This window comes from Lycium barbarum, chromosome 6 (genome assembly GCF_019175385.1).
Source record: "Lycium barbarum isolate Lr01 chromosome 6, ASM1917538v2, whole genome shotgun sequence".
In the NCBI taxonomy this organism is placed as follows: Eukaryota; Viridiplantae; Streptophyta; class Magnoliopsida; order Solanales; family Solanaceae; genus Lycium; species Lycium barbarum.
Genome location: NC_083342.1, coordinates 113,161,300 through 113,182,418, shown reverse-complemented (window position 1 = coordinate 113,182,418; position 21,119 = coordinate 113,161,300). Strand labels below are relative to the sequence as shown.

Genomic DNA, 21,119 nt, shown 5'->3' with positions numbered 1-21,119 from the left:
TCCCGCAGATTCACCGGTAGCAGGAGGGGTGCCCGAGAACATATCATCGAAATTATCAGGCCACGGAACGGGGGTGGATGAGCTTGGAATAGCCTCAATATTTTCGGCAAAGATCAAGGGCTCCACAGTCACAGCAGGCTCGTGCTCGGGGATCGGATGGGCATCTACGGGGACTTCGGCCTCCGGCTCCGGCCCAGTTCTTTGTTCGGCTTCATCAGCAGCCGTCTCCCGGGGCCTCTTTGTCCTTTGCAGGGGAGTATCTTCCGAAGAAGTTTCACCTGAAATGTCGAGAAAGTCAATCGATCGAAGAGGAGCCGGGGAAAGAATTTCTTCCGCACCTGGATGTGGAGCAGGAACCAAGAGACCTTCGCCAACAGAAGGGGTTGCGCCGACCCTCTGAATGACGATATCGGGCTCTGTTTCGTCCCTCGAGGACTGAGCGACACTCCTCGCTTTCTTTTTTGGCTTCTGCCCCTTTTCGGAGGGTCTCTTCCTCTTTGCAGCATCGGCAAGAATACGAGACGAGCCCGCTGTGTCAAACTCGGGTGCCGATGCTGTGGGCGCACCCCCCTATTCCAATCTTGGATCTACCGATCCCTTTGGCAGACCTGGAAATTGAAGAAGTTAGTGCAAGTTGGAGGGGGAGACGGCTACAGTTAACAAGAGATGCGATAGACTCGGGTAAAAACAAAATACTACCGTTGTTTTGCGCGGCCCACCAGCTACGTGAAAGGTGAGCCCATGTCCGATTGTCATGGTCATACTGTATGAGGAGTGCCGTGACCCATTCATTCAGATTGCGGACTACAGGAGGAACGTATCCGTTGGCTAACCAAAATAAGAAAAGTGGTGAGAAAATGAGGCCGAAGAAAGACAAAACAAACAAAGGCAATAGCTCGAAGTTCAGGCTTACGCTTGTTGTTCCATTCTTCAGGGAATGGCATATAATCTTCCGGGTTGATGTCCGAGGTCCGTACCCGGACGAACCGCTCCAGCCAGCCTCGGTCCCTGTCCTCGTCCATCTTCGAGAAAAAGGGGTTCCGGCTGCGTTTGGTCAATTTTATTACGCCGCCCTGGAATACCCTCGGGGAATATAGGCGTATCAAGTGGGCCAACGTGAACTCTTTCTCGGCGTTGTTGGCCAGCAGCCGGAGACATGCCACGACCCTCCAAATGATCGGACCGATTTGGGCCAAGGTCACGCCGTAAGTCCGGCACATGTCTAGGATGACCGGGTCAATCGGAGGGTCGAGTTTGAGAGTAAAGGGTAGGTGTAAACATACAAAAAGCCTCTCCGGTGGTCGGTGACTAATTCATCAGGCCCGGGGGCGAAAACTTGAACCGAGTGTGCGTTCCACCCGCAGTCAGCCCGGACCAGGTCGAGCTTATCCTCGGTAACGGGGAAGGGGTATCACCTCACTTCGAACCCCCTGTCGGACACCGACGAAGGTTTTTCAACTTCGAGGTCTTTGTTAAAGTTGAATTTAGCCGGTATAATGTCCGAAGCTGTAGGCTCGAAGGAGCTCTTTGCTTTAGCCGGAGATACGGCCTCGGCTCCTGGGGATGAAACCTAGGGAATGTCGTGAGAGGTGGTTTCAGACATTTTGAAAATATGAGAGGATGAAGATTCAAAAGAGAAGTTCAAGAAGAATGAGGGAACTGATGATTCGAAGGATGACAAAGTACGAAGCAAGCAACACTCGAACAAGAATAGTTAGCAGAAACGGTGACAAAGTTGATTATTTCTCACGTAATATAAGGCAATGGATCAACAGAAGATTTGCTATGAAGATAACTGTGTATGGTGAAGATGAAGAAATGCAGTAAAGAGTGTAAGATGAAGAGAAGATGGATCGTGAAAATGTTGAAAAGAAGAGGGAAAGAGCCTTATATAGGCACAGGGTTGTGACGGTTACGATTCTCCAGCCAACCGGGGAGCGCCACGTGTCCCCTAATTAATGTGGAATGACTTGAAACGACGTGCATGCGGCGGTTGTCAGAACCGGCCATTCGGGATGAGACACGTGGCCGATAGAGAGGGGACGTGATACAACCGTTCCCGCCAAAACGAGAAGATAACGACGAGCCATTGGAGCCACCAATTCGTGATTCATCCACTTCCCGTTACTCCGAAAGATCGGTGATCCGAGAAGTGTGGGGACTATCTGTATACGGTAAAAACCGGATGTGAGTCGAACCGGTGAAACGAGAAACCGGAGGGACCAAGAACATACGTGAAGACCTTCGTTGTGAACCAGAGGAACGCTTGTCCGGAGGTAATCGGGGGGACCATTTGGTCCGGTTCCTTCATCACTGAGTTGCTCGAGGTCGTTACCCCGGGTATCCGTGCCGTTGGTTCGGTACAGCCGTTGCACACAAGCCACGCGTCAGTAGCGTCTTGCCATGGTCAACAACCAACCATGCGTGTGTCAGACTGTATGGCCAACCTAATCCCACCAAATTCGTTCAGAGTTGTCCTTATTATTATTATTATTTTAATGATTTGTATTGTAGGAGGCTCAGAGAGGCAACATTATAAATAGAGCTCATCCCCCTCCTTGATGGGGGTTGGCTTCTTTATTTTTCCTAAAGCATTTGTAATAGCAAAACATATATACAATTTCTCTCTCTCTAAGATCTGATTCGGTCCATAGCGTTCATTTGCATTTCCATTGTACTTCTTCAAATAAGTGTTGCATGTCATCTAACAAGTATCAATACTCTTCATCAATTGCTATAGCCACATAACGTACATACACCCTATTCCCAACGACACACATTGAGATTCAAACACATATCCTATACCCACTTACAAATTCAATTGATTATCCAAAACCGTGGTAAACAGTACATAGTTTTCTTCTAAAAGGGACTTTGCTCAAATTTTCAACTTTTCCCTTCATTTCTCATTCACACCAACTTATCTTTAAAGCTTAAGCTTAAAATCCTAACAAGAATGTCATACAAGTTGAAGTAAAGGGAGTATTAATTTTGTTATTAGTGCCAAATACATCTGGGAAACAATTGAAGACAGAAAACACAATCATGCAAGTTCAAATTTTAAGAAATACTTCTATGACTTACTTCTCTTATCAAATCCACTACACTATAATTCTATCTTATTGGACATAATCATATAATCTACATTTAAGTGCTTGCGATATAAATAATAAGATAATATTAAAAATATTTTTCACAATAATAAAATGTTTTGCATTCTGAGTTTTAAGTAAGAATCGGAAAAGAGGATCCAAATATTGTACAACGCTAACACATAACAATTAGATTTCTTCCACTAATAGTGATATTTTACATTTCACATCGCTTGAACATTTTGTATTGAATTTTAGCTTCAAGGTAATAGTTGAAAAAACTTACTGAGAAAATACATAAAATGCAACATTCGGGCCCGTGCTAGGGGCAACTGCCCACTAGTAGATTAAGTTAAACGCCAATAGTATATGATTGGAAAGAGAAAAGGTCAAAAGAAAGGGACAGCAAGCATTGCATAATGGAAATTTTGTACTCCTTTTACACACGCATATCTTTAGCACATGAAAATAGAATAGGCTTAATACCCAGATAGACCCTTAAACTTGGCATGTTTTGTAAGATAGGCATATAAACTTATAAGGTGACCAGATAGACACTTAAACTTACTCAAAGTGTATTTTTCAAGTTTTTCAGTTGTTTTGAAAACAAAAACTATATTTTTCAAACACTCACAATTTTCATGGCCAAACAAGCCCTAAATATATCACAAAATATTTTTTTTAAAATGCAAAAATAAGGCAAACGCATATACATGAGACTATAAATGTGCACTTAAACCCATAAATACTCGTTAATCGCAATTTTGCAGCTTTCAATTAACTCGGTTTGTTTTTACACTTGAATAATTAAAAAACAATAACTTTAACCAATAAAAATCCTTAAAAAAAAGAAATTTCAAATTAAGAAATTTCTTTTTTTTAAGGATTTTCTTCTCGGCTTTACAGTTTTCTTAATTTGAAATTTCTTTTACACTTGAAATACTGAACTTAGAAATTTCTTAATTTGAAATTTCTTGTTTTAAGGATTTTTATTGGTTAAAGTTATTGTTTTTTAATTATTCAAGTGTAAAAAAAAATCCGAGTTAATTGAAAGCTGCAAAATTGCGATTAGCGAGTATTTATTGGTTTAAGTGCACATTTATAGTCTCATGTATATGCATTTGCCTTATTTTTGCATTTTAAAAAAAATATTTTGTGATATATTTAGGGCTTGTTTGGCCATGAAAATTGTGAGTGTTTGAAAAATATAGTTTTTGTTTTCAAAACAACTGAAAAACTTGAAAAATACACTTTGAGTAAGTTTAAGTGTCTATCTGGTCACCTTATAAGTTTATATGTCTATCTTACAAAACATGCCAAGTTTAAGGGTCCATCTAGGTATTAAGCCAATAGAATAACAATAACAAAATAAGAGAATCAAAAAGCATAGAACCCATAAAACATTAAGCTAGTGGTTTCATGAATACCACCGAAAAGTGCGATAGAATAATTAAAATTGCTCTATTTCACATTTAGAAAATTTGAATTTGATCATATGAAATGGAAAAAGTGATAGCGAATACTTTATCGATTTGTTATTATAAATTTCGATTAATAGGATCAGTGAACATCAAATAGTAAGTACTTGAAGAAAAAAATTGTATGCATATTTCAATTAAGTACCGCCAAAAGAAGTAGAAAATTATCTCTTATGACCATTTAAAAATTGAATAGAAGAATGTACAAGAAAATGTACATTCTTCCATTTTTTTTCTTTTTCACAATTCACAGATCCTACTTGATCCAAAAAACGTGAAAGAAAAAAAAAATGGCACAGGGTCGTTTGTAATTCTCAAAGCTTCAAATTTATAAAATAGCCACTAATAATTTGAAAATCAAAATAACAAATCCCAAATAGTATGAACTATTTACTTCCAAACTTGTAATTTAGATAAATACTGTCTAATAACTTAGATGAAGTGATCAGTAGAATCAATATTTTTCGAGCTAAGTTTGAAAGATGTCTTTTCATTTACTTACAATGATTATATATGAGTAATAATCTGTTTTACGACTTTTGAACATGATAGTTGTTGGCATTTATTCGAAGTAGGCCCATATTAATTTTTCTTTATACAGTAAAGGAAACCACGGATGCTTCGTGATTTGACAAAGACCTCACCACGTTAACTTATTTGGTGTAGAAAAATATCCAGAAAAGGGCACACAACGACCACATGAATAAACAAATTAAATGATGAACAATCAGAATAAAATAAACAAACTTGGAAATTTATAGGACCAAGAGACTTGTGGAAAGTTACTAATCAAAATGCAGATATTTTGTATCTAAACAAACTAAATGAATGAAAATTAAAATGTCTAAATTTTTTAAAGTATATCTAGCTAACATAATGGGAAACGTTGTCGACAAAAAGAGGTTCCATCCTGAAGTGGACAAATTGCTTTTGGTGGTCTTGAATAATGATAATGATTTTCATATATTTTTTTTGAAGCTTATCCTCTACTTACCCCTTGCAAAAAAGAAGAATTATCTTGTCCTATATATAAAGAAAGTTGTGTCTATCGTATATATCAAGCTTACAATATAGTGATATTGGGGAAAGCTTGTCACATAATATATGCGAGTTATGATTTTATCACCATCTTCTCAGTTCTATTTTCTCTGCTTTTCTTATATACTCATAAAATAGACGGAAAAAGATAGTTCGTATTTAAATATACAAAGTTTTATGCAAATTTTGGCAAAGTGTTTTAGAAAAATAAGACCACTCAAGCTTTTAAGTTTTTTTTTTAGAATTAAGCATCGAACTTAATTCCTAAATATTAAATCTAACTTTTTCAGACTTTATGTGATATCTTTAAATTCTGTACAACGCACACAAAATAATATATACTATTGCAAGTAATTAACCTTCTCAAGTCTCATAATACGCCGAAATTAACCAATTGATAAAATATATAAATAAAAATATATGAAGTTATGAACATCGATGGAAATCTTACAAGGAGTACTACTCACTCCGTTTCAATTTATATGAACCCATTTGACTGGGCACGACATTTAAGAAAGAGGTAAGACTTTTGAAATTTGTGGTTTAAAATAAGCCTTGAAAATTTGTGTGACTGTAAATCATTCATAAAGTAAATTTATTTCCAAATTAGAAAATATGTCATTCATTTTGGCACGAACTAAAAAGAAAATAAGTTCAAACAAATAGAAACAGTTTAGCTGACTCTACCTCCTTCGTGGGTTCAATCTAATTGACAGTTTGGCAAAAAAATTTGTATGTTCACAAATTAAGTTATAGTACAATGTTCACAAATTAAGCGATTTTGGATTTTAGCTTTGCCTTTGAGAATGAAAGAAGTCTTTGATATGGACGTTTAATTCTTTAATAAATCTTATATAACGTGAATTAAAACTAGTTGATTTAATTATAGGTACTGAATATACTAAACATTTATTAGCAAAATGACCATCAAACGTTGAGGAATTATATATTCTTTTAACCTCAACGTGGGAACAATTCATTTTTCTATGCTCTTAACTATGTTACTGTCTCAATATGTCTCAATATACTCAACTCATAAAACTTTGAGTCATTATAATCTTTTATCCTCATTACGAGTTCAATCCATTTTGAAATATTTTATACCCTCTAATGACTCAGCTCATCAAACTTTCAGAGATCAGTTTATCATATTACATAAATTTGGTTAAAATTGACAACTCTAGTACTCCAAATATTAATTAAAAGAGATAATGGTCAAAAACACATTTCAAGTATCACATTTTAGTGAGTTTTTATCTGAACTATCATGTGTTTACGTTTCCTACCTGAACTATCACCAATTATTTATCAAAATACACCTGAACTATCAAGTGTTTGCGTGTTCTACCTGAACTATTAGCAACTATTTATCAAAACACAACTCGACTAGTGTTGGAACCTCACAAAAAATGATATTTTTTGTATTATCTCTTAATTTATTTTAATTTTTCAATTAATCTTTAATTATCTGCATGGAGTGCCGATTTGGCACCATTTTTAAACCAAAAGAAAAAAGAATGTACACCATGCACCATCAAATACTTTAGTACGGAATTGATGCCACAAAAGAATGTACAAATGTTTTTGATAAATTAGTCTATGAGAATGTGTGTTGCACGTTTATCCAAAATACTTTAGTACGGAATTGATGCCGCAAAAATTGCAAAAGTTAGTTGTTTAATACTCCATCCGTTCACTTTTACCTGTCCACTTTTGACTATGCACACTCCTTAAGAAATAATAAATGAAGTGCATAATTTATCAATGTACTCATATTAATTGGTGCATATTTTTATTGGATTTGAAAAATGATTTGAAGTGAATATTTAATCATATGGGTAAAACAGAAAAAAAGAAATTATCTTGTCTTGATATGCTAAACGTAACAAGTAAAAGTGAAAATCTAATTTTAGAATATTAGACAAATAAAAGTAAATGGAGGGAGTACATGAAATCGTGCATAGTAACTCTATAACATTAACTCTAGAAGGTATGTGGATTTACATATGCATATGATCCAATAAAATGTATTGAATGAATAGTTTTGTTGCTAAAGGATTCAAAGGTTACTTAACTTTTGAAGGATATATGAATATGCTCACCCTAATTAAGTTGGGCAATTAGATTCGTTGAATTGGTGTGAACATTAAAGTACTACTGATCCACTTCCAATTCATGTAATTCAATTTAAGGTTTTTTAACTTAAGGGGCAAAATAATACTATTAAATTAATAAGTTTTTAATTATATTTTAATTTAATGTAGAGGTAAAATAATAATTTAATTTTAGAGATAATAACTTTTCACATTTAGTATAATATAATAATTAAAAATAATTTAAATAAGAAACACAATCATCTGTTACGTGAAAACCTACCAAGAAAAGTGATACTTGTGTGAGTTTTTGCAGCTGTCTCCTAAGAAAAGCTACTACTAGTAATACACTTTCGGTGTCATGTAAATAAATAGTGCTTCAAATAAATTGTAGTACTCGTCTGCCGACACTCTCACATGCCGACACGTTCACAACACTGTCTCCACGTTTGATTCAATACCAAATTATCCAATTCTTTCACTGCTTCTTCTTCTTCATTCTTCCTTTCTTTCTTTTTAGCCTATCCAAAAAAGTTGTACTAGTTGTATATATACAGCAACCGAGAGAATCTCCAGATATTGAACAACTAGTTTCCATTTGCTTTTTCTTGATTCCTTCTTCGTTCTTTCTATATATAAATATTCCTATAATTAACAATGGCAGAAGCCACTGCAGTAGCAACTCAACCTCAAGCAGAACCAGTTGTTGCTTCGAATACTCCTACCATGTCTGCCCCTGCCAAAGCTGATGATTCTAAACCTCTTGCTACTGTTCCTCCACCAAGTAAATTAATCTTTTTCTTCCTCTCTTTTATTTTTGTGTGGATATGTTCATTGTTCAGCAATATTAGTGTTCTTTCTTATAAAAATTCAGAGGATGAGGTTTTCAAGTTACTTTTCCTTCATAAAGATATGAGTAGTCATTATTCAAACTTATTACTGTTTGTGCCTGTAAATGATGGAGTAAGTAAATAACATTTTGACTTTTTCAGTACTATCTCTATAGATGTCTTTAAGATATCTTATCATCTTTGGTCTAAACCACTATGTTCTCTGTATTTGGCTATTCAAGTCATTCCTTGATTGCTAAAACTTTTGTCTAAATCACTATGTGTATTCTCCCAGTGTTTTTATTTAGCTTGGAGAGGTTTGATAATAAGCACAAGTTTGAAGTTTCTGTTGGATATCTCATGAAGACCACAAAGCATCCATAGATAAACTTTTTACTTCCCGTTATTCCTAATCCTAACAACCGTCGTCCCGTATTTACACCAAACTACATAGTTAATTAATTATGGTTAAGTAATATATTGAGGTAAAAATACATTAATAAACCATGACTGAATGATAGAGCTGTAGGTAAATTAAAGACTAAATATGTTATGATTTATTTTTATTATCATTATTCCTATCTTGCTGGACTCGACTAATTTTGATGCCTTTATATTGCCAACAACTTTTGAATTATTGGAGACTTGGTATACTTTATTTTTTTTAAGATCATTAATATCATCAATAGGTCCAACATGTCTCCTTTACTTTTGACAAAAATAAATAAATACATACATCTAGATGATTAGATGCCCGACTTAATTAGTGGATGTCCACTCTGGTTTACCTTTAATAATCAGTAGAATTAGTGGCTGGTCACTCTGGTTTACCTTCATCAAGAGAATTAGTGGATGTCCACTCTGGGAATCATTGGTAGATAACAATTGTAGTGAAGTTGGGTAGTGGGTACCTACTGTAGAGTCACTCGGTACCGGCACTCTAGGAAGTACCAGGTGAAATAGTCGAGGTCCATGTAAACAGACTCGGACAATTCCTCCATTTAAAAAAAAAATGTTGTGTAATAGTATGACAGAGTATTGTAATGCTGAAATAGTTGAGGCATTTTAAACAGAGTGTTCTCGTGGCCAATGTAGCACAAACAGATTATTGGTGTTACCTGGTTGATCACGTACTTGAGGTTCTGTATTTTTGTAACTAGCTTCTGATTGAAAGATTCAACAGCAAGCACACTTTTGTGCTGCTTGTATCTTGAGGGAAATGATCTGTGTCTTATGATATATTTTGTCATTTACTTATTTTGGCAGAGCCTGATTCTTCAACAAAGAAAAGTTCAAAGGGATCCCTCGACAGAGGTATGCACCAATACCATTTCTTGAAAACTTTCTAAGTGTAGAGAATGTGCTTATGTTGCATATTGTAATATTATCATTGAAGAGTTTATATTCTCAATGAAACAGCTTATCCATTTCTTGCATTACATGGCTTATGCAACTTCTATTTGGAGCTTTTCCTGTTATATGACAAACTACAGCAAAAGAATGAGTCTATCAGAGTTGGTCACATCTCAGTAGTTAACAAGTTTTCTATTTCATATTTTTTCGCCAGATGTTGCTCTCGCACACCTTGAAACAGAGAAAAGGAATTCTTATATCAAGGCATGGGAAGAAAGTGAAAAAAGCAAGGTGGAAAACAAGTAAGATTGCTAGCTTTCTGTGTTATTCAAGAAAATTGTAGAGAGTAGAGACAAATACTTTGTTCCCTATATGGAGAACTCATCGCTCTAAATTGAGTTTCTTTTCCTAAAAAAATTCTAATTTTCTGGAAAATGTAGATAAAATATTGTCACATTTCAAGTTGCAAAACATTCTTTTGTGGATGCTTAATGCGTCTTTCACCTCCTCGTGTTCTTTTCCACCTTCTTTGGGTCAAAGTGTCAACATTTCTATCAATATTCATTTACTAGTGGAAAGAACCTAGGAAAGTTCCAAATTTTGTGCCGGACATTAATATACCATTCATCTGCATTCAAAAAGTTATTTGCCAATTCAATTACCTAAGTCATCTTCACCTTGCCAAATGATTGAATAGGGCCCAAAAGAAGCTCTCTGCAGTTGGAACATGGGAGAATACCAAGAAAGCAAATCTTGAATCTAAACTGAAGAAACTTGAGGTAACCAGGCTCGAAATCTAGTATACATGCTTCTTCAATAATTTTGAACATGGCAATACTTGAAACATGATGTATTGTGGAAAATGTTTCATTTTGAACTGCTTTTCAATATTGTTTCATAAAATACCCCGCATCCTGGCTGCGAGCTAGATTGTCAGCCAAGGACTCTTTATTTGCTTTAACCTTAGTGCTAGCTAAAGGGGTCACTTTAGTCTTTAGAAACTGGTTTTTGTCACATTAATTTTCCATGATGATAGCTTGTGCAATTTTGCAGGAGCAACTAGAGCAAAAGAAAGCAGAATATGGAGAGAAGATTAAAAATAGAGTGGCCGCAGTTCACAAAGAGGCAGACGAAAAGAGAGCTATGGTTGAAGCCAGAAAAGGAGAAGAACTTCTTAAAGCAGAGGAGATGGCTGCCAAGTATCGTGCCACGGGGCAAGCTCCTAAGAAGTTGATTGGTTGTCTTGGATGTTAAAGCTATGAAATGTTTCATTCTCCTTGTGAATTTTCGTTCTTGTTGCTCTTTGTTGGATGTTTCAAACGTGTTAAGTTTTCCTAGTTTGTGTAAGAACAGCACTCATGAAGGTTTGATTGTTACGATAATTATAATTCCACTGCAGAAAGTTTCTACTAGTACTTACACACTGCCTCTGAGATTGTGCATAAAAAGCTTGAAGCTCCAATGAGTTGAAATGTTGTCAAGAATCCCTTGGTGTTCCCAATTTTCTGGCACTAATAAACTTCAGAAGTTTCTACTAGTTTTTGTTTGCTTGCTATTCAGGTTGAAACCAAAAAAATAAACTGTAATATGCAAGCACGATCAACTTACCCTCTGTTTGGATGGTTGTTTTCCGTAGTTCATTAATGTACAATATAGTATGGTACAATATGGTATTGTATTGTACTGCATTAATGAACATAATGTTTAGATAGACTGTATTGTTTATTATGGTCTAATACCATTTGTATTATTTGGTTTGACTGTATGGTACTGTATAATAAATTGTAAATTTACTAAAATGCTCTTAACTCTTAAGTAGAAATTAGTTTATATATATAACTCAGGTAAAGAATAAAATAGAAACTTTAAAAAATAAGTAAGCATTGGGTGAGAGTCGTGGAGGGGTGGGTGGTGTGAGGTGGGTGGTTGTGGGATAAGGGTGGGGGTGAGTGGTTATGGGGGTGGGGGTGAGGGTGGGTGGTGGTGAGGGGTAGTGGGTGGGGGTGAGTTGTTGTGGGGTGGGGTTGGGCGGTGGTGGGGGTGGGTAGCAGAGGAGTGGGGTAGTTGGGGTGGGGGTGCGTAGTAGGGCGAGGGTGGGGTGGGATATAATGGAGAAATAAGATACGTAACTACCGAAAAATCACCAAATTCGTGGTTATAAAAATTGGAACTTTTTATGGTTATATAGCCATGGAATGAACCACAGATTTACAACACCATACCACATAATTTTAAGAACAATGGAAACAAATATGATTTTATAGAAAACTATACATTAATGAATCACGAAAACCACCATCCAAACAGGGGTTATAGAAACGAAAAATAGACCTGAACTCCTGGACATTTCAGCAAAAAATATCACACATGATAGCACTATTGCTAATAATAAGATAAAACCATTGATGGACTGGTCAAGGAGAAGACCAGAAAAAGATAGATATAACTTAGCTATGAAATAGTGCTAAAAACGAAGAAGCAAATGCGAAATGATTTGTTCTGGAAAAAACATTGGGATTGTTGTGTGAGTGATTCACGTATTTGATGTTTATATAACATCTAAGAGAAAAGTATTTTCATAAGCTCTCAATAAGTTCTTCATTTACATTGTGTGCACGTATATCTAGAATTAAGGTCCAAAGAATGGAAAAAAAAACATTTATAGGATAACCGCAATTAATAAGTTAGTACTTGAAAAGCCCAAGGTTGAGAGAGCAAGAGCCAAACATAAACTACAAGAATTGCAAAAGTTAGTTGTTTAATACTCCTTCCGTTCACTTTTACTTGTTCACTTTTGACTGTGCACACTCCTTAAGAAATAATAAATGAAGTGTATAATTTATCAATGTACCCACATTAATTGGTGCATATTTTTATTGGATTTGAAATGATTTGAAGTGAGTATTTAATCCTATGGGTAAAACAAGAAAAAAGAAATTATTTTGTCTTGATATGCTAAAAGTGACAAGTAAAAATGAAAATCTAATTTTAGGATATTAGACAAATAAAAGTAAACTGAGGGAGTAAATGAAGTCGTGCATAGTAACTCTATAACATTAACTCTAGAAGGTATGTGGATTTACATGCATATGATCCAATAAAATGTATTGAATGAATAGTTTTGTTGCTAAAGGATTCAAAGGTTACTTAACTTTTGAAGGATATATGAATATGCTCACCCTAATTAAATTGGGCAATTAGATTCATTGAATTGGTGTGAACATTAAAGTACTACTGATCCACTTCCAATTCATGTAATTCAATTTAAGGTTTTTTAACTTAAGGGGCAAAATAATACTATTAGATTAATAAGTTTTTAATTATATTTTAATTTAGTGTAGAAGTAAAATGATAATCTAACTTTACAAGTAGCAGCTTCTCACTTTTAGTATAATATAATAATTGAAGATAATTTAAGCAGGAAACACAAGCGCTTGTTACGGTTAAAACTTACCAAAGAAAATTGATACTTGACGTGAGTTTTTGCCACTCTCCTATGAAAAGCTACTACTAGTAATACACTTTCGGTGTCATGTAAATAAATAGTGCTTCAAATAAATTGTAGTACTCGTCTGCCGACGCTCTCACATGCCGACACCGTGACACGTACACAACACTGTCTTCACTACTTCTTCTTCATTGTTCCTTTCTTTCTTTTAAGCCTATCCAAAAAAGTTGTACTAGTAGTATATATACAGCAACAGCGAGAATCTCCAGATATTGAACAACTAGTTTCCATTTGCTTTTTCTTGATTCCTTCTTCTTTCCTTCTATATATAAATATTCCTATAATTAACAATGGCAGAAGCCACTGCAGTAGCAACTCAACCTCAAGCAGAACCAGTTGTTGCTTCGAATACTCCTACCATGTCTGCCCCTGCCAAAGCTGATGATTCTAAACCTCTTGCTACTGTTCCTCCACCAAGTAAATTAATCTTTTTGTTCCTCTCTTTTATTTTTGTGTGGATTAGGGGTGTGCATGGATGGCTTGGTTCGAATTTTTTAAACATCAAACCAAATTAATTGCTTTGGGTTTTTAAATTTATATACCAAATCAATAAAATTCAAATTTTTCAATCTCGAATTTTCTTGGGTTATTCATTTTTTTCAGATTTTTTTTCGGAATAGTCTTGATACGAAATATATAACTTTTACTTCAAATATTTCTTTAGTCTTAGTAAGGTACAACTATATAATTAATGTGTTTCTTAAGAAAATAATATAAAATATGAGAAAAGTGATGGCGTTGTATTAAAATATTTAACAAAAGTTAATAAAATCGATTAAAATAAATATTGCTAATTAACAAGTCATAAAGAAAATGATCATAATTTAAAAATATTAAGTCATGCTAAAATAAATACGACAAATAAGTATTAATTACATGACAGAGAAAAAAAATTTAAGTTATGTATTTTCACTCTCTAAATTAATTATGCAAAATTAAAAAATAGATATTCAATATTATTGTCATTCCTAATGTTAAATTGAATTTCTTTTGTTAGTATTAGTATTGAGTTGGTTTTAGTTTGGACTTTATTTGAGTTACTGACATTCATAGGATATAAAACTTATTAACGTTCAAAATTCTAAGTTCAAGCTTGAATAATATGATAATAGATAAAAAATTACGAAAAAATTACGAAATATTTATAAATTACATTACAAATAAATATTTTTATGTATAAAATATTTTAAAAATTGAATACATATAATGTCGGGTTTGTTTGGTTCGGTTTAACCCTTTTAAGTTAAAACCAAACCAAATCAATCATAGTCGAATTTTTTTTTCAAACACCAAATCACTAGTCGGTTTTTTTTCTCGGTTTGACTCGGTTTGGTGCGGTTTGTCGGTTTACTTTGTACACCCCCTAGTGTGAATATGTTCATTGTTCAGCAATATTAGTGTTCTTTCTTATAAAAATTCAGAGGATGAGGTTTTCAAGTTACTTTTCCTTCATAAAGATATGAGTAGTCATTATTCAAACTTATTACTGTTTGTGCCTGTAAATGATGGAGTAAGTAAATAAAATTTTGACTTTTTCAGTACTATCTCTATAGATGTCTTTAAGATTATCATCTTTGGTCTAAACCACTATGTTCTCTGTATTTGGCTATTCAAGTCATTCCTTGATTGCTAAAACTTTGTCTAAACCACTATGTGTATTCTCCCAGTGTTTTTATTTAGCTTGGAGAGGTTTGATAATAAGCACAAGTTTGAAGTTTCTGTTGGATATCTCATGAAGACCACAAAGCATCCATAGATAAACTTTTTACTTCCCGTTATTCCTAATCCTAACAACCGTCGTCCCGTATTTACACCAAACTACATAGTTAATTAATTATGGTTAAGTAATATATTGAGGTCTCGGAAACAGCCATCCTACCTTGGTAGGAGTAAGGTCTGCGTACACTCTACCCTCCCCAGACCCCACGTTGTGGGATTTCACTGGGTTGTTGTTAATATATTGAGGTAAAAATACATTAATAAACCATGACTGAATGATAGAGCTGTAGGTAAATTAAAGACTAAATATGTTATGATTTATTTTTATTAGTATTATTCCTATCTTGCTGGACTCGACTAATTTTGATGCCTTGATATTGCCAACAACTTTTGAATTATTGGAGACCTGGTATACTTTTTTTTTTAAGATCATTAATATCATCAATAGGTCCAACATGTCTCCTTTACTTTTGACAAAAATAAATAAATACATACATCTAGATGATTAGATGCCCGACTTAATTAGTGGATGTCCACTCTGGTTTACCTTTAATAATCAACAGAATTAGTGGCTGGTCACTCTGGTTTACCTTCATCAAGAGAATTAGTGTATGTCCACTCTGGGAATCATTGGTAGATAACGATTGTAGTGAAGTTGGGTAGTGGATACCTACTGTAGAGTCACTCGGTACCGGCACTCTAGGAAGTACCAGGTGAAATAGTCGAGGTCCATGTAAACAGACTCGGACAATTCCTCCATTTAAAAAAAAAAAAATGTTGCGTAATAGTATGACAAGAGTATTGTAATGCTGAAATAGTTGAGGCATTTTAAACAGAGTGTTCTCGTGGCCAATGTAGCACAAACAGATTATTGGTGTTACCTGGTTGATCACGTACTTGAGGTTCTGTATTTTTGTAACTAGCTTCTGATTGAAAGATTCAACAGCAAGCACACTTTTGAGCTGCTTGTATCTTGAGGGAAATGATCTGTGTCTTATGATATATTTTGTCATTTACTTATTTTGGCAGAGCCTGATTCTTCAACAAAGAAAAGTTCAAAGGGATCCCTCGACAGAGGTATGCACCAATACCATTTCTTGAAACTTTTCTAAGTGTAGAGAATGTGCTTATGTTGCATATTGCAATATTATCATTGAAGAGTTTATATTCTCAGTGAAACAACTTATCCATTTCATGCATTAGATGGCTTATGCAACTTCTATTTGGAGCTTTTCCTGTTATATGACAAACTACAGCAAAAGAATGAGCCTATCAGAGTTGGTCACATCTCAGTAGTTAACAAGTTCTCTATTTCATATGTTTTCGCCAGATGTTGCTGTTGCACACCTTGAAACGGAGAAAAGAAATTCTCATATCAAGGCATGGGAAGGAAGTGAAAAAAACAAGGTGGAAAACAAGTAAGATTTCTAGCTTTCTGTGTTATTCAAGAAAATTGTACAGACAAATACTTTGTTCCCTATATGGAGAACTCATCGCTCTTAATTTTGTTTCTTTTCCTAAAAAAGTTCTAATTTTCTGGAAAATGTAGATAAAATATTGTCATATTTCAAGTACTGTACAAATACTTTGTTCCCTATATGGAGAACTCATCACTCTTAATTGAGTTTCTTTTCCTAAAAAAGTTCTAATTTTCTGGAAAATGTAGATAAAATATTGTCACATTTCAAGTTGCAAAACATTCTTTTGCAGATGCTTAATGCGTCTTTCATCTCCTCGTGTTCTTTTCCACCTTCTTTGGGTCAAAGTGTCAACATTTCTATCAATATTCATTTACTAGTGGAAAGAACCTAGGAAAGTTCCGAATTTTGTGCCGGACATTAATATACCATTCATCTGCATTCAAAAAGTTATTTGCCAATTCAATTACCTAAGTCATCTTCACCTTGCCGAATGATTGAATAGGGCCCAAAAGAAGCTCTCTGCAGTTGGAACATGGGAGAACACCAAGAAAGCAAATCTTGAATCTAAACTGAAGAAACTTGAGGTAACCAGGCTCGAAATCTAGTATACATGCTTCTTCAATAATTTTGAACATGGCAATACTTGAAACATGATGTATTGTGGAAAATATTTCATTTTGAACTGCTTTTCAATATTGTTTCATAAAATACCCCGCATCAAAGGGGTAACTTTAGTCTTTAGAAACTGGTTTTTGTCACATTAATTTTTCATGATGATAACTTGTGCAATTTTGCAGGAGCAACTAGAGCAAAAGAAAGCAGAATATGGAGAGAAGATTAAAAATAGAGCGGCCGCAGTTCACAAAGAGGCAGACGAAAAGACAGCTATGGTTGAAGCCAGAAAAGGAGAAGAACTTCTTAAAGCAGAGGAGATGGCTGCCAAGTATCGTGCCACGGAACATGCTCCTAAGAAGTTGATTGGTTGTCTTGGATGTTAAAGCTATGAAATGTTTCATTCTCCTTGTGAATTTTCGTTCTTGTTGCTCTTTGTTGGATGTTTCAAACGTGTTAAGTTTTCCTAGTTTGTGTAAGAACAGCACTCATGAAGGTTTGATTGTTACGATAATTATAATTCCACTGCAGAAAGTTTCTACTAGTACTTACACACTGCCTCTGAGATTGTGCATAAAAAGCTTGAAGCTCCAATGAGTTGAAATGTTGTCAAGAATCCCTTGGTGTTCCCAATTTTCTGGCACTAATAAACTTCAGAAGTTTCTACTAGTTCTTGTTTGCTTGCTATTCAGGTTGAAACAAAAAAAATAAACTGTAATATGCAAGCACGATCAACTTATAGAAACGAAAAATAGACCTGAACTCCTGGACATTTCAGCAAAAATTATCACGCATGATAGCACTATTGCTATGACAAAATATATAGAGATGAAATACAGTCTTTTCCCCTGATGGAGCTGAGATAGCCCTATTGCTATGACATGACATTAATATATGATAGAGTTCTATGTGTTCTTCACACAGCTGGAACCGCTAAAACAACCAGCATCAAAAAATTTCAGAGCCACTGATATCAGAGAAAGCACCCTGCATATTCTGTTTTAGGGCAGATCAATGAGCTTTCACTTAAAAAAGGATGCAAGCTATAGGAATCACTGTGTCCTAGAAAGCTCATGTCATTGTTAGTAGGGAAATCCAAAAGAAGTTGCAGTGCTGATTCAGACGAATCCTCCATGGCGTCGAAGCTAGAGGTGGCTGATCCTTGCAAGAAATCTTCAGTATATGGTTGGCCATTCATCCACTCCATATATTCATTTTGGTTGCTCTCTATAACACTGAGCTCAACCTCAGTCGTAATGCTTGAGGCTGATCCGTACTTTGTACACGAAGATGCTTGAGAGGCTGGACTTTGACAAGCAGTTTTTTCTCCTTTCTTGAATTTCCTGAATGCCTCTCCTATCTCTGAGTTCCAAATGCGCAAAAAATAGTCAGTGTCAGATCTTCCAACTGATGATGGAACCAGGAATTGGGACTCTCTGGAAAGACGAGCCTCAGCTTCGAGCCTAGCACTTTCCCATTGTGCCAAGTGGCGGGCTGAAGGTGATGTAGCTGGTCTTATCAGCAGTCCATTAGTGGAAGAGTAGTGTTCATGAGTCTGAGGATCAATGCCCATGGAAACCAGGCGCTTTTTCAGGTGAGTATTCCACAGATTCTTTATCTCATTGTCTGTCCTTCCAGGTAGTTGTGATGCAATTGCAGCCCATCTAGATGAAACTTAATAATGATTATTCATAGTTATTGAAGTATAAATGATCCTTACAGGGTTTTTCAATTAGGTAAAGGAGCACTAAGAAATATTGGAAATTGAGCAGGTAACTACAGAAGGCAAAATAACATCATGCTAACCTGTTTCCAAGAATGCCATGCAACTGTATGACAAGCTTCTGTTCTTCGGGGCTAAAAGGACCTCGTTTGATGTCTGGCCTTAGATAATTCGTCCATCTAAGACGACAACTTTTCCCACAGCGAAGAAGACCTGTCAATGAAAATTCAAAAATTGGATCTTCATAATTAAGTATGGTAAAAGAATTCTTTACTTTCAATGCCTGTGAGTTCAGTAAGAGAATTATAAGTTTACTACGAAAAGAGGAAAACAGTTAACACGAATCTGACAAAACAAATAGATAATCTATGAGATTATGATACCATACAGACCAATGCTGCCATTGTATTCTAAAGAGCTCTTGTGTTAGCCAGACAACTGTAACTAGGCTGGAAACAGGAACCAGCACACGTCGAGGCTAGTTCACTCAGATAACATTTGGCACCAACATAGACCTTTGACTCATTTTCACACCAAGAGGATATGTGTTGAGCCCAACATTGTTAGTGTCTTTCGGTAAATCACCAAGAGCCCAGTGCCGACATTGAGAAGAGAGACAAAAGAAAAACAGAAATTCTTAACTTTATAGGCACAATTCATGAACTTGAGACATCCAAATGATAACTGTGACAAAGAATAGCAAAGAGGCCCTAAACAAGGGACAATTCCCAATAGTTTTACATCTTCACCGACGTTCCAAGTTGACATGGATGAAGTAAAGAGAAAAAAAGAGTATCTCCAGAAAGAAAATTTTAACTATTTTGCTGATTAGATGTAAAAGTAGAGCAGCACTAAAGTTAAAAGTACCAGTGAAAGGGGTATTTTATGTCATATTGCGAAACAGAAAAATAAGCTCGAGTAAAAGGATTTTTTTTTTTTTTTTGAAAAAAGAACCACCTTTCCATACTAGTATCACATGAAAGTTGGAAGAACATTAATGCTCATGAAAGGGTAAAACTAGTTACTGCTGTAGTATCCCCTGTATCCATTTCCCTTCTTTTTTATCACATCATATAAATGAAATTTATATGACTGGTACTGAAACTACAAAATTCAGTCAAGATATAGAACTAGATGACTGGTAAATGAGTATTACTGTGATTAAACTGCATGAAATATAACATATGGGTGAAAAATTGAAACTAATCCCCTGTTACTCATGAAGTAAGGGGCAAATGGCTAAAAGAACATGGAACATGAGTCTTCAAAAGTGAGTTAAAAAATAGAAAATGGAAGAGTTAAGAGTGGTGAAACCTGCAAGTTTTGGAAGAGAACGCCAGCTACCATGACCATTCTTCTTGATAAATTCAACAAGTTTTTCATCTTCTTCAGTAGTCCATGGTCCTTTCTTCAAACCATTCTTATCACAACATGGTGTTCTCCCCATTCCTCCCTCTCATACACATGCAACTCAGACACACACACACACAACTTGTCCCTCCTTAATGATCAACAAAACGTCAAGTCTTTTAAGTTTAAGCAAAGAAAGATGAGTCTTCCTAGGAGAGTAAATAGTAAACAGAAGAACATTGACCTATCAAATGGTGTAGCACAGTACAGACTTGTAGAGTGTAAGTATCAGTGAGTCCATAGCCGGCTACACATTAAATGCCATGAGATATGATGTGCTTACACAAATACTACTGTTTGTGACTAGCATTTGAAATAAATGTATCCAAAAAGAATAGGAGGAAAAATTGGATGATTGACGTAATAGAACAAGAAAGTTGCATTAAATGCATGCCTCTTCCTACCCCTTTTCAAATTCTTGATGTATTGGCTATTCAATTTGGTCATATACTAGTACGATTAGGCAGAGTAAATTTCCAGGTCAAAGTTAGGAGAGAACAGAGTGAAAGAGAGGATCCCATCTTATAATAACGCAATGTAAGCAATAGCTACAGTTTTGGTTAAAAAATTCAAGCCCTGCGCCATGTGAACTAATCTGATACGGGGCACAGAAGCTAGAGACAGAGCCAAAAAATTTAATTTATGAGTTTTAAATAGATTATTTATATATAAATAAATTTTTCAGTGTAAATACAACGTTTGAGCCTAGACTACTGAGTATGCCGTACTCATAGACGCAATCCTGGCTCCGCTTCTGGGTTCACTAACCGAGAGTTTCGAGAAGCTATGATTGATCCTAAGAATTGGCTTTAGACAAATTTCGTGATCATAAAATTTTTTAA

At 35.1% G+C, this 21,119-nt stretch overlaps 3 protein-coding genes and 1 long non-coding RNA gene across 6 annotated transcripts; 3 read left to right on the top strand and 1 right to left on the bottom strand.

Moving 5' to 3' along the window:
* The first annotated feature begins 8,118 nt into the window (after positions 1-8,118).
* On the top strand, positions 8,119-11,303 carry LOC132645594 (remorin-like). Of its 2 annotated transcripts, XM_060362663.1 has the most exons (6): positions 8,119-8,345; positions 8,388-8,485; positions 9,798-9,845; positions 10,099-10,186; positions 10,582-10,663; positions 10,938-11,303. In XM_060362663.1, exons 2-6 carry the CDS (start codon positions 8,428-8,430, stop codon positions 11,136-11,138), a joined length of 477 nt encoding a protein of 158 aa, XP_060218646.1. In that variant the 5' UTR covers positions 8,119-8,345; positions 8,388-8,427; the 3' UTR covers positions 11,139-11,303. The 2 variants fall into 2 exon arrangements, with proteins under 2 accessions (XP_060218646.1, XP_060218645.1); XM_060362662.1 differs by having other exon boundaries at positions 8,120-8,485.
* Positions 11,304-13,455: 2,152 nt separating this feature from the next.
* LOC132645595 (remorin-like) lies at positions 13,456-17,695 on the top strand. Of its 2 annotated transcripts, XM_060362665.1 has the most exons (6): positions 13,456-13,669; positions 13,712-13,809; positions 16,141-16,188; positions 16,442-16,529; positions 17,035-17,116; positions 17,330-17,695. In XM_060362665.1, exons 2-6 carry the CDS (start codon positions 13,752-13,754, stop codon positions 17,528-17,530), a joined length of 477 nt encoding a protein of 158 aa, XP_060218648.1. In that variant the 5' UTR covers positions 13,456-13,669; positions 13,712-13,751; the 3' UTR covers positions 17,531-17,695. The 2 variants fall into 2 exon arrangements, with proteins under 2 accessions (XP_060218648.1, XP_060218647.1); XM_060362664.1 differs by having other exon boundaries at positions 13,456-13,809.
* On the top strand, positions 13,816-15,907 carry LOC132645596 (uncharacterized). The gene is made up of 2 exons (XR_009584138.1): positions 13,816-15,249; positions 15,358-15,907. It is a non-coding gene; the product is annotated as an uncharacterized LOC132645596 (long non-coding RNA).
* On the bottom strand, positions 17,328-20,883 carry LOC132645593 (transcription factor MYB17-like). Its single transcript, XM_060362661.1, has 3 exons — positions 20,182-20,883; positions 18,951-19,080; positions 17,328-18,808 (listed from the first exon to the last, which is right to left on the bottom strand). The coding sequence occupies exons 1-3, from the start codon at positions 20,312-20,314 to the stop codon at positions 18,118-18,120; spliced, it is 954 nt and encodes a 317-aa protein (XP_060218644.1). The 5' UTR covers positions 20,315-20,883; the 3' UTR covers positions 17,328-18,117.
* Between the last annotated feature and the right edge of the window lie 236 nt (positions 20,884-21,119).